This window comes from Camelina sativa, chromosome 15 (assembly GCF_000633955.1).
Source record: "Camelina sativa cultivar DH55 chromosome 15, Cs, whole genome shotgun sequence".
Taxonomy (NCBI): domain Eukaryota; kingdom Viridiplantae; phylum Streptophyta; class Magnoliopsida; order Brassicales; family Brassicaceae; genus Camelina; species Camelina sativa.
In genome coordinates, this window is record NC_025699.1 from 62,821 (window position 1) to 74,969 (window position 12,149).

General features: G+C 36.1%; 3 protein-coding genes across 7 annotated transcripts in view; 2 read left to right on the forward strand and 1 right to left on the reverse strand.

Moving 5' to 3' along the window:
* Positions 1-6,084, reverse strand: part of LOC104744227 (paired amphipathic helix protein Sin3-like 1) — a 14,196-nt gene extending 8,112 nt beyond the window's left edge. Inside the window, exons 1-17 of one of the 5 annotated variants that reach the window (XM_010465239.2) lie at positions 5,703-6,084; positions 5,493-5,571; positions 5,084-5,287; positions 4,806-4,989; positions 4,614-4,712; positions 4,366-4,533; positions 4,003-4,279; positions 3,690-3,826; positions 3,535-3,610; positions 3,423-3,458; positions 3,139-3,332; positions 2,910-3,064; positions 2,710-2,837; positions 2,351-2,605; positions 1,513-2,208; positions 1,344-1,432; positions 698-1,129 (exon numbers count right to left, since the gene is read on the reverse strand). In XM_010465239.2, coding sequence (XP_010463541.1) covers positions 698-1,129; positions 1,344-1,432; positions 1,513-2,208; positions 2,351-2,605; positions 2,710-2,837; positions 2,910-3,064; positions 3,139-3,332; positions 3,423-3,458; positions 3,535-3,610; positions 3,690-3,826; positions 4,003-4,279; positions 4,366-4,533; positions 4,614-4,712; positions 4,806-4,989; positions 5,084-5,287; positions 5,493-5,569 — 3,207 coding nt within the window. In that variant the 5' untranslated portion in view covers positions 5,570-5,571; positions 5,703-6,084. Of the gene's footprint in view, positions 1-688; positions 1,130-1,343; positions 1,433-1,512; positions 2,209-2,350; positions 2,606-2,709; positions 2,838-2,909; positions 3,065-3,138; positions 3,333-3,422; positions 3,459-3,534; positions 3,611-3,689; positions 3,827-4,002; positions 4,280-4,365; positions 4,534-4,613; positions 4,713-4,805; positions 4,990-5,083; positions 5,288-5,492; positions 5,575-5,675 lie in introns of all 5 variants that reach the window. The other 4 variants (XM_010465241.2, XM_010465237.2, XM_019237245.1 and 1 more) reach the window with 4 other exon arrangements.
* LOC104747951 lies at positions 9,277-10,626 on the forward strand. Its single transcript, XM_019236592.1, has 3 exons — positions 9,277-9,510; positions 9,864-10,136; positions 10,246-10,626. Exons 1-3 carry the CDS (start codon positions 9,277-9,279, stop codon positions 10,624-10,626), a joined length of 888 nt encoding a protein of 295 aa, XP_019092137.1.
* Positions 11,676-12,149, forward strand: part of LOC104744228 (inositol hexakisphosphate and diphosphoinositol-pentakisphosphate kinase 2) — an 8,445-nt gene continuing 7,971 nt past the window's right edge. Inside the window, exons 1-2 of the mRNA XM_010465242.2 lie at positions 11,676-11,811; positions 11,989-12,138. Of these exons, the coding sequence (XP_010463544.1) occupies positions 12,064-12,138 (75 nt within the window). The 5' untranslated portion in view covers positions 11,676-11,811; positions 11,989-12,063. The remainder of the gene's footprint in view (positions 11,812-11,988; positions 12,139-12,149) is intronic.

A 12,149-nucleotide genomic window follows, 5' to 3' on the forward strand; every position in this document is an offset into this window, starting at 1 on the left:
GCAGCTTATTGTCCATCTCATCAGCTACAATAGCTTGAAGCTGCAGATGGATAATATTAGAACACCACAGGGTATGTAACATAAATTCAAAAGCAAATAATAAGTCTTAAACCACTAGTATCAGTAAATTACCTGCTTAACCAATTTGTATATCAGCTTGTCTAACGTGAATAACATATATGATTGATTCCCAATAATAGCTCTGCACTCATCCTCAAACTTCGCATTTTCAGCTGATCCATCAAGCAAACCATACAAAACCTTCATAAACCTGTACGCCATACATATCAGCATTTGATGGGAAAAAAAAAGTATTGGTATATCTATATAGACTTGTTGAAACAGTTGTAAAGGAAGGTACCTCGCATAAGGATCTAGGGAATTGGGATCCTTTGAATTTTTCGATTTCAGTTCACCGCCTGAGCAATTCCTTTTTGCAGACAAAATTCTCTGGTACAGGATCTGAAAATGCACCACTTTATCTTTGCTAGAGAGTAGAAACTACAGTAAATAATTTGGTAAAGATCATATTAAACGATGCACTCACTTGGTGAAGCCTAAAAAGAACATAAAAGTCGTCATTCCCATAGAAAACTCGGGAATCTTTAGTCCTCTCATCGGGTGAAAATGCTGCTACATGCTTTGAAAGGGGTCTGACAGACAAGAGAACACGTTCTGACTGCGGAACCAACTCAATGTCTCCTTCAAGGAGATGTGAATCCATTCCCTCCGCCTCCCCTTCACTCTCAGCTTTACCATCATGCTCACCATCTTCCTCCTCTCTGTTTTCGTCCTGTGAACATTCGTCGCCACCAGATTCAGTTCCAGATGCATCCTCACCACCCTCGGAAGCATTATCACTATCATCATCATCAGCATCATCCTCATTCTCTACTTCAGCATCTGCCTCTAGTTCAGCTTGTGCTGAATTCTCTAATTTGGATGTAGACTTCACCCCAAGATCTTCGTAAACACCAAAATTGTCTTCGATATCACCATTCGGTGACAACTCCCCTTCCTCCTTCTCAATTCTGAACGGACCTTCGGGTTCATCAGAATTCCCAATACCTTTCGAAGAATCTGACTTTATTCCATTTGCCAAAACTATCGAATTACCAACATCACCTCCCTTGTAAAATGAAAGGACCGTTTAGCATGGTCAGAAGAGTCCAGAAAGGTATAATATATAAAATAAAGCACATTTTTACTTATTCCACCCATGGGTCCCATAGGTAGTACTGTAATACTCCATGGGTAGTACATCCCTAACCCATGGAAACCTCTGGGCAATAGTGGGTTAAGGTAAATATAAATATGTTACAACAAGCAATTGATTGTAGTACCTGAGTCGAATGAACAGTTTCAATGCTGTCTACCTCATGCTGTACATCACTGAGGGTGTTGCTTGGTTTGGCTTCAATCTCATGTGAACCTGAATTGTAAAGTAACAAACATCAACACAAATAGACAAGCAGCATAATTTTATTTAATTAGTTTGCATATGAAAACTACCTGCCAAATTATCCTTTCCTACAACATCATGATTGTTTTCTCCCACACTTGGGATTGATACACTCGAGGTGACTGCTTTTTCGCTAATATCCATCGGGATAGGCATTCCAAATCTCTCCTCGGCTCCATTTCCAGTCTCTTGTTCTATCTGGGGTCTCACAGCAGAACAGGTAGCACCATCTCTGTCGGCCGTATCAGCATGTCTAGGATTTTCTGTCCTTGTCAAATCCTTACTTAACAAACCAATTCCACCATGTTTGGATGCCACAGATGAACCATTCTCATCTCCACTGGCAGTAGATTTTAGTTTCCTGAAAGCCAAATTTGCTGTGTCTGCTACAGAACTCAAAGCAGCCTCCCCGTTAATAGATGTACTGTGATTCACATCAAGACTCTTGGGTTTTATTACAACATCTTCAACAAGATCTGTGCCCTTGGCCCGTGGGGGAACACCCAGAACTGCCTCAACGAAATTTTCCCAAAGCCTCAAAACTTTACTGAGCTGCTCTTTTGTAGAACATAACTCCTCACATGAAAACTGGACTAGTTTGTACAGGTCTTCATGAATAGCTCTGTTGAAATACTCGTATTCAAGATTAGGATTTATGGGTTGTCTGTAACCAGCAGAAATACACAATAGAACATCATCCTCATTCTGAGACTTCTCTTTCAGCTCCTTAATTTCAGCCACCAATGCTGGTTCACAAAACAAGAATAAGAACATAAAACAGTGAGAAAGGGAAAGGAGGTAGGAGTAGCACTACCAGATGAATGTAAGCAACAAAACAGAATAAAGGAACTAGTGAATATAAATTTCGAATTCTATAAGTCTACTTACATTTTGCACTCAAGTTCTTTGAATCTTGTTGCTTGAAATAGAAGCTGCGGTGATCAAGTGACTTGTAATGGTTTTTTGCATATACGTTTGCCCAGACCTTATCAAAATCTTCACGGCATTTCTTCCATTCATCTTGTTTCTGCTTTAAACGAGTAAAGACTACAGGAAGTGCAGTGGCTGGATTCTTATGTAATAAGTCTATCACGTCAAGACCATGGTCGCCATAAAGTCGCTCAATACACCTTAAATTTAGGGCTGTAAATATGTCAATAAGAAAATGGCAAAGTTAAGAACCAAACATACGAGGGCCCCAAAATAAGCGAAGAGAGAAGATATAACCCCCAGAAAAGCATACAGACCCGTGAAATGGTCTTCGATCCTGAAGGAGCCAGAAAAACTAATTTTCTTCTCTGTGATGATATTCAACAAAGTTTCTGCACTTCTGGCTGCAGACCTCACAGATTCCAGTAACATGTCCAACTCAAATCTGATATAAGCAGTAATTAACATAAAAGACCAATTACTTGTAACTAAAAAATGTATATTGTCATATATATACCTATCATCTTCGCATTTGAATAAGCTCTCTTCATATTGGTTTCTGCGCATGTGCTTAAATGAATAATCTTCACTTCCTGAGGTGACAGATACCCAATGATCATTTAAAACCTCAGCTCCTAGCTCCGATTTCTGACTCGCAGTTGGTATCGGATACTGCAAATTAAATATTATAGTAAGTATTATCCAATGAACATGCTAAAAATGCAAGTTGGAAAAGCTCTAATTACATCCGCAGGCAGAAGCCGGTAGCTAGGAGTGCAACACTCGCAATCAGAGAGATCGAGCTCCTGAATAGATTTTCCCATGTACTCATCCTTGTATTGCTCCGTTTCCTTAACAGCCTCGAGGTCAGGCTTGTGGTCTCTGTCTTTCTCTTCCACCTTCATTGGCCTAGATAATTGTTCTTCGCTGCTGAATGATTCTGCCGGATGTGTACCAGTAATGTCAGTACAAAGTGGGAAGGCAAGAGACAATATTATTCAAAACCAAGGAGTTTAAAATAGCAGCATACTTTTGCTCATAACACCAGCAAGGTGCTGAAATCCATCTGCAAAAAAGAATGAGCCTAAGAAAGAAGAAGATTGCTGACAAAATTTTAAAAAGAAAATAGGTAATTTAAATACCAATACTCTCACACCGCTCGAAGAACTGGTTGAACTCATCCATCAGATCAGGAAATTTCCCAAGAAGATCAGAAACCTGAAAGAATATGAATGGAATTTAACACAATAGACAGAGCGTTACCACAAGATCAACCCCTGATCAAAAATTGCCATACCAAAGTCTGCAGATCCTTCCTTTGGACTATTCCATTGCTAAACATATTAAGGAACTTCAGGAATGTCTGATAATCATCTTGACTGCATAATCTCTCCTTGACTTTCTCACAGAAAACAAATGCTTGGTTGTACATGCCTAACATAAAGAAAGAAAATATCTTAGAAAACAGAAGCAGATTCTTTGCACCATAAAAATACCAGACGGCCAAAATTGGATAACAAATTCTCTCTTGTAGAGAAAGAATTAAGGTGTCATGGAAAATAGAAAAGGGACCAAGCAAATAAGCATATGCTTGACAGGAGTTAGCTTACTTTTCAAATTATCTTTCTCAGAATGTGAAGCAACACCAGAATAGGCTTCAAGACCTTCAGCTCTTCTGGACGACTTCCTTTTCTCTGAAAAATGGTGTAGGTTGTCTTGCTCGGCTTCTCTATCGTCAAAATCACGGCCTCTCCTTGCCCTGTGCTCCTTATCAACACGCTTCCGCTGCTCTCTTTGCATCTTCACCATCGATTTATCATCCGTAAGGTCATAACGATCAACACTATAATCAACACGGGAAGCAAAGACCCTATCTCGTCTACGTTCCTGGGGATAAAATGATGTAGTATGCACAAAGTTGAGATACCTAACAACAAATAGAACAAGTAAAACATATGAAACAAATACCATACCTTTTCCACTTGCATTTGACGAATTAGAGGAGGGCCTGATCCTCGGTCATTGTACCGTTGGGCCAGACTCCGGCTATGCTGCGCTGCTGAATGAGATGGCAAAGACGCTGGCAAAAACCTAGTAAACCCCTCAAGCAAATCCAAGTGCCCCTCAAAGAGAATAGATACCTAGAGCACATATAATTGAAGGTTAGAAAATGTTCGAAAAAGTTTGGAGTATACATTACAGGAGAGATGAAGTATATTACCTCATTGTAAACCTCACCAATTTCCTTGTTCTCCTTTCGATACATATTCAAGATTTCCAAGAAAGATTTATAGACATGTTCATCATGCTTGAATCGCTTCTGCAGTGACAAAAAAGAAACTCGTACATTGAGACACTAGGTGTAAGGGGAACTTAATAAGAGAAAGATAAAGAGCAAAAATTTCGAGAGGACCTTAATTTTATTCACAAAATTGATGGCTTCTTCGAATTCAACAGTCTTCTTTGGCAGAGGTTCGTCTTCCTCAATAAGCGTTATTTCATATCCCTTTGGCAAAAAGGTGTTGAATCCATATATCAAATTGTTATGTCCCTTAAACAATTCCTTAACTCGTGCAATGACACCACCTGTGTCGGTTCTGCAAATGCAATGACGAACAAATAAATCCGATACCACCTATAAAAAATCTACAACCTCAACACTTGAGATTTCAAGTCAATAGAAAGTATTACCTTTGAGCCTTAAAATCTTTCATGACCTCAAGGAACCTGTCATACTTCTCCCTTTGATCTTGAAACATCTCTTTTACTTCCCTCAGGTAAGACAAGGCATCATTGGTTGTCAATTTCTGATTAGTAATTTCCCCACCAACAAATCTCCCTCCTACTCCTTCTTCTTCGGTGTCACCACGGCCAGGGACCGGAGATTGTCCAAATCTGCACCAAAAATAATCTCTAATCAATCAATTAAATAACTCAAATTCAATAACTCGTTCCTAACAAATTCTTTCAGTTTCCATGCAAAATTGAAAAATTGAAGAAAACCTAATCACATCACATGAGTCATAAAATTGAAAACCTCTGTTAAAAGAAACCTCAAAGCTAAGGAATTGAATTAGAAGTGACCTAAGAAGAAACTCACAATTCGCCACGAGAAGAGCCGAGAGGACGTTTAAATTGAGACCCAGAGGCATATATATCATCTCTTATCCGCTTCATCGCTGCTGCCCCAAAAACAAAAGATCAAATTTAAATCATTACTCTTAGAATTTAACGAAATCAGAAGATAATTAAGAGAGTAGGAACTCAAAATTCCCAGCGAAACCTTTTTTTTTGTATGAGGGAGACCTACTTTGTTGCAATCTAGATTTTTTTCACGAGAAACCAAGTGTAGTATATGAAATCAGATACTCAGATCTCTTAAACGAGAACAGAATCGGGAGATGAAAGCAGTTTGATCATCGCCTCGGCGGCAACCAATACACACAGAGAGAGAGAGAGAGGAAAATTCCGGCGAAAGTCCAAATTCTCCGGTGTAATAGACTTGGACCAGAGAAGAACTTGCGGTGAGAAGAAGAAGAAGAAGACAGAATCGAAAAGGAACGAAGAAGACAGAGAAATTGAAAGGAGTTTGAAGCAGCCAAAAAGGGCAGAGAGAATTTTCGAATAAGGCAGAGAGAGAGGGATTTTGTTTGCCTTCTTCCTCTTGAGAAGGTTCGTTCGATGTTTCTCTCTTTTTGTCTGCGTTTTTGCTAAAATTGGTACAGAGATTTTATTATTATTTCCCTTATTCTTCTGGGCCGTATACAAATATCTATTGGGCCTTTATTATCCATTGGGCCCTTTTATTTGTTGTCTCAATAACTTTTTTTTTTTTGTATCCTCAATAATTTTTTTGGTAAAAGGTTAAGTGGGGTTATTGGTTTGAGATTTGAATAGAGTTTAAAGACTTTAATGTTAAGCAGAATCTGCTGTTATTAGATCAAGATTTTGTTAAACTCTGTTAAAGTTCACTGTTATTAGTTTGTGATTTGTAAAAAGTTATTTAAAATTAACAAATTTGGATTATTGGATTCAGATTTTATGAAGTCATTAAAAGTTTTGTGTTATTCAATTAAAACAAAAGAATCTAAGATTGTTAATGAATTCAATTATTATGTTATTGATTCATGATTTTAAACACTTTCTTTACAAAATAAAATCATTGAAAGTATCACAAAAATATATGGATTATCGAGAGTATTTTATAATATTTTAGAAAACTATTCAACAAAATTTTCTAACAATCTTTCACTTATTCACTTTTAATGATTTTGTTGAACTCTACAAAAATCTTTATAAATAAGAATCTAATAACACCTCTAAGTTCCTCAAGAACTCTTCATTACTCTTTTTTAGTATTCGATTCAAAAATGTGTAGTATCTGTTTAGCGACACAATGTATATATATGAACAAAATTGTTATCGCAAGAAGAGAATTGTGATGAATGAAGTTTTATATAACAGGAACATTTATATTTACAAAATTTGTGTCAAGCATTGACATATCTAAACCAAACAAAAAAACAAAAAAAAAACAAAAAAGAATATGTAAAACAAAATTATGTACGAGCTGAAGAACAAATACACTGTCGAAAAAATGATGATAAACCACAACCAGGTTTGTTTGGTGTAGAAGATGATATATCTGGTCCTCGACGTATCTCGTAAAAATATTGTGGTGTACGTGGTGATGATGAAGAAGAGGACGACGAACTTGATGATTTCCGTGATGGAGTTTTATCTTCAAGATCATTATTACTATTATCTCTTCCTGATTGTTGACATGTGTCTTCTTGATTTTGATGAGTTGTTGTTCCATTTTTGAATTGATCACTCCAAATACGACCTGAAGAACCTTGGCGTCGGAATGAAACTGCTGATCTTTGTAGCGTTGTCATTACTAGAGATTTCAAGCTTTTTAAAAAATATTAACTCTTTGGTAACAAAGCTATTTTATTCCACCAATGTTCTATGTGCGTATGTACGATGAAGCTATTGAAAAGTGTTTGAACTTTTTTAAGTGTTTGTCATTTGTTGTTTAGGATAACATGGATAAAATTAGTTGAGTTTGAAATTAGATTTTATCCGGTGTTGGATTATCTGCAAACATGCTAAATTAAGCTATAAGTTTAAATCTATCACACAAAAAGAATATTAATTTTGATATTTTCTTCCATCAAAGTCGGATCTAATGAATTTGAGCCTTAAATAGATGTAGAGATTTGTGAGCAAAGTATTTGTCAAAAGTACATATATTAGTTCTTTGGTGTTTTCTTATATCTAAGCCAATATTAAAATAGTTGACATAAAAACCATAAGCAAGAACTAGTTGCTAGACAAAAAAATGATCCCCCAGCAATAGTCGTCGACAAAGAATGCTTGTGCAAGAGCTAACATTTCACGTGGCTCGTGTAAAAGTGACTCGAGAAGACGTTGATATATAAATCTCCCACACGGCCACACTACGAACACGATAAGTATATCTCAAGAAGAAATTAGGAAGAAGCATCACCATATAGCCAACCACTGTACTTGCAATATATCTGTTTAAACTTAACAAAATCAAACCTAAGTTGTAACTTTATCTATGTAAGTTGGAATGTAGGATCTGCAAAGTGTAACTTATCGTGTAAGTGAATGACTGAATGTTGTTAGGTTGGGTTGGTTTGGTTCGGTTTCCTTTGTACCAGCTTTAATATAATTGGAAATAACTGAGGATTGTTCGGGTTTTTTTTAATGGGTCATAGAGGTTATTAAAATTGGGCCTTATGAATAGCCCACCATCGCTAGGGTTTTCTTGTGAAACCTGAGAATCGCCGCCGTTGGGAACCTTTATATACTAACCACACATGACTTTTTAAAGACATCATCATCTCTTACCGACCACACAACTCAGTTTAGGGTTCTCTGTTTTGATCTTCAAATCTGTTTTTATGTAGATCCTAGGATTTCGAGTTTTGTTTTTTAAGCTTTCCTGTTTGTAGATAGGGTTAAAGTTAGATCAGGTGATGAATAAATACTGCAACAATATGATGGAGAAATCTTCATGATTCTTAGTATTTAAGTCTCTGATGATCTAATTCGTTTTTAATCAATCCCCTTTTTGTTTAGCTTTTGATCGTGTTCTTCGATCTTCTCAATTTGCTCTGTCTTCTTTCTGTTTTATTCGATTTGTTTAGCGATTAAGGGATAAAGAAACTAAGAGATATGATGATGAACAAATTGGTCCGTGTTTCAGATTAACCGTGACCGAAACTTTTCTTAACCAAACTCTGATCTCTTTCTTATCCTTTTTTTGATTTCTTAATATCAGTTTCTGTTTTGGTAGAATTTATCATCTTCTTCTGCTGTGATGAATTTATGAGAATTCACATGTCAGACTTCAGAGATTCTTGTAATCAATGAGAATAAACTCATATTTCTGAGCAGAAGACTAATCTTTTTATAAAAGAATCGACCGTATTGATTGATACTGGATAAGTAGATTGCTCAGAGGAATTGAAATCGAGAACAAGTTGGTTTGCTTTGTATTATAAGAAAATACAAATAATCAGTGTGTGACTAAGGACATAATATAGAATCAATTGATGAGTTGAACAGAATGAGTTGGTTACCTGAATATAATGTTAATCATACTATGATGAATACGTGACAAGACAATCCGACAATGGACTGAATGATTATAAATTAAATTTTCTTGAAAAGGATATTGGATTTAACAGTAGGAAACTGTTAATCCTAGAACACATATCTCCGAAGTCTTTCATCAACCAGTAACCAGACAAGAGAGACGTTATTATTTACATACGTGGCAGCTTCAGGAAAATAGCTTTTAGATCCACTTTTGTCTCCTTGTTGATTTTTTTTTTCTTATTCTCTCGTGTATGGAGATATTCCGAAAGGCAGCGATTGTACGCCTCCGTAGCCACAACGAGAAATACTTAATTGCCGATGATGACCAAGAATCCGTTCGTCAAGATCGTCGTGGCACAACTAAAAACGCCAGATGGACGGTTGAGATCGTACCTGGATCCAATGTGATTCGTCTTCAAAGCTGTTACGGCAAATACCTTACCGCCACTAATATTCATTTCCTCCTCGGAGCCTCCGGTAAAAAGGTACTCATATAACTAGCCAGCTACGGCTATGATCTTGGGTTTACAATAAAGAATCTCAATATCACATTAGGTTTCAAAGTTTTCTTGAAAAACAAGGCATCCAAAATTCCTGCATAACATTTTTACTATCTTGTCATTGTTTCTTATTCAAAACGAAAACATTATATTTAAGGCCCCTTTGCATTAACAATGTTGCAAAAAGATCGGTAATCTTGCCAATCGAGAAATCTCAATGTTTAAACAACAAGAAAGCCCATTAGCATGCAAAAAAAATACATAAACGGACTCTTCTCAAACGGGATTATGTTTCTTGCTAATTAAAGAAGCCATGTTAAGATTGTTTGTGAAACAAGGTACTTCAAACTTTACCGGGAAAGTTGGATTCATCGGCGGAGTGGGAGCCCATATCGGACAATGATATACAAGTACGGTTCAAGAGTCGGTACGGACAATATCTAAGGGCAAACAAAGGTGTACCACCGTGGAGAAAATCTATCACACACGACATTCCTAGCCGTACGGTCACGCAAGATTGGATCATGTGGAGTGTTGACGTTCTCCAAATTCGAGTTACCAAAGATGATGCAGAATCTACTCATAGTTCTTCCACATTTTCACGGATTGAGGTACTATATAACACTACACATACCAATACTATCTTTCTGAAATGTTACGTATTATAATAACATTATTTATTAGAAGGATTAATAACATTATTGATTGATGTTAATTCAGTCAGATGATTCATTTAGTGTGAGTTTACCACTAAAATCGGAAGGAAGATTAATATATTACGAGACTGGAGATGATGGTGGGAACATAAATAAGGAGATAGGAGAAAAATCAATGATGTTCCATGGGAGTGAGTTAACTGAACTAAAGAAGAAAGTAGAGGAAGAAACAGAGATGGAAGATGTTATGATTTGCTGTAGGAACCCTTTGAACGAAAAGCTTTATCCTCTTCAGTTGCATCTTCCCCCAAACAACGCGACAATGCACATCGTCGTCTTTCCTTCTTCTTTCGGTACAAAACTTTTCTCCTTTTATTATACTACTACTCTTTTCATTCGAGGATTCCAATTTCCAATAAAATTTTACGTATATTTGAGACATTAGTGTTTGTGTTTATACGACTTTTTGTTGTTGTTTCGAATCTCAAATTGGAATTCTAACATGCGACACATATTTTTCTTGGAAATCTCATTATTCGTCTCGCCAACACATATTTTAATCATCCCTAGGTTAATTATTCTTTTTAATGTTTCTAAGGAGTACTATACTAATATAATGTTAATGATTTTCCATTCTTTTTTGTTTGCAGAGATTGAGAAGTGATAGCAAAACGTCAATTACAGCCAACTTGAAATCAATTCGAAGATAATATCTTCGTATTTGTATTCGATATATAGTTGTTGATACGCCAAAGATAAGTGCATATACATGTATATAGTTGTATATTATATATTGAAACTTTGTTCTATTCGTTTCATTATATTTTTCAATCTTCAAACTGATATAATAAGTTACCACCAAGCTACTAGAATTGAAATCGAAATGTATATACCTAACGAATTAGTTATTAGTAGATTCTGATAAAGTCAGGAAAACCAAGATAATGACACCTATAGTGTTTTGGTTGGAACCTTTTTAAACTCTATATGCAAAAGAAAAAAAAAGAAAAAAAAAACTTTTTGGGAATAAGAAAAAGTTAGGAAAACAACCAAAAAGCTAAATTACAATTTCTCTCTTACTTACTGCATATTCTCGAATCCTGCCTGCTAGAGATCTTATCCTTCCACACCTTTTATTTTTTTGGTTACATACTTTTTTTTTTGTTTTATTGTTCCATGAACAAAATAAAATAATGACATAAACCTTTTGGAATAACATGGATGGACGACACAATGGACCATGTGATATGTTTATAGTAAATCACATTGAAAACAATTAGTATCATCATCATTAGTTTCATTATTATCGTTAATTTTTTGCTCAACCACAATATAACGTCAAGCTGTAGGTCCAGTTTCGGTCCACGGATGCTGACTAGTAGCTATGTAGTAAATTACAATTTTTTTTAATTATAATAAGATTATTATATAACGCAACGGCCTGTGACGGATGAATGTTCTTTTTCTCTCTCTCCTCGTGCTTCACCGCTCCTTAAGATATTTTTTTTTAATGAGTAAATATATTTTCTCTGCTAAAATCTTTCCTGAGATTTTTTATTTTATAATTTTTATTTTTGTTATCGCTTTTGCTCTGCCCTGTGAGCTGTGAATGATCACAATTGTTCTACTGGTAAGCCTCTCTTCTTCTCTCCTCTGCGAAATCTTCGACTGTGTTTTTTATTTTACGGCGGATTTGTTCGTTTCCGTTCATATACGTATCATCGTTGGCTACTGGCGAGTGGCGAGATTTAGTATCTGTCAGTGAATAATATTTTTTTTGTTGGTTTTGTGAATCTGCGATTTTAAGAGAGAAAACGTCGCTGTGTAAAAAGCGAGAAATAGGAACAGGAGAAAAAGGTAAAGGTAAGAGAGATATAGAGAGATGGAAGAAGGAGGAGTAAGTGTTGGTGGTGGTGAGAAGAAGATAAAGGTTGGAGTCTGCGTCATGGAAAAGAAGGTGAAATGCGG

Excerpts from the sequence above, each read along its gene's own strand:
- LOC104747951 (XM_019236592.1), top strand. The coding sequence starts at position 9,277 with ATGGAGATATTCCGAAAGGCAGCGATTGTACGCCTCCGTAGCCACAAC. Across the intron at positions 9,511-9,863 it reads TCGGAGCCTCCGGTAAAAAG|GTACTTCAAACTTTACCGGG; the intron begins GTACTCATATAA and ends TTGTGAAACAAG. Across the intron at positions 10,137-10,245 it reads CCACATTTTCACGGATTGAG|TCAGATGATTCATTTAGTGT; the intron begins GTACTATATAAC and ends ATGTTAATTCAG.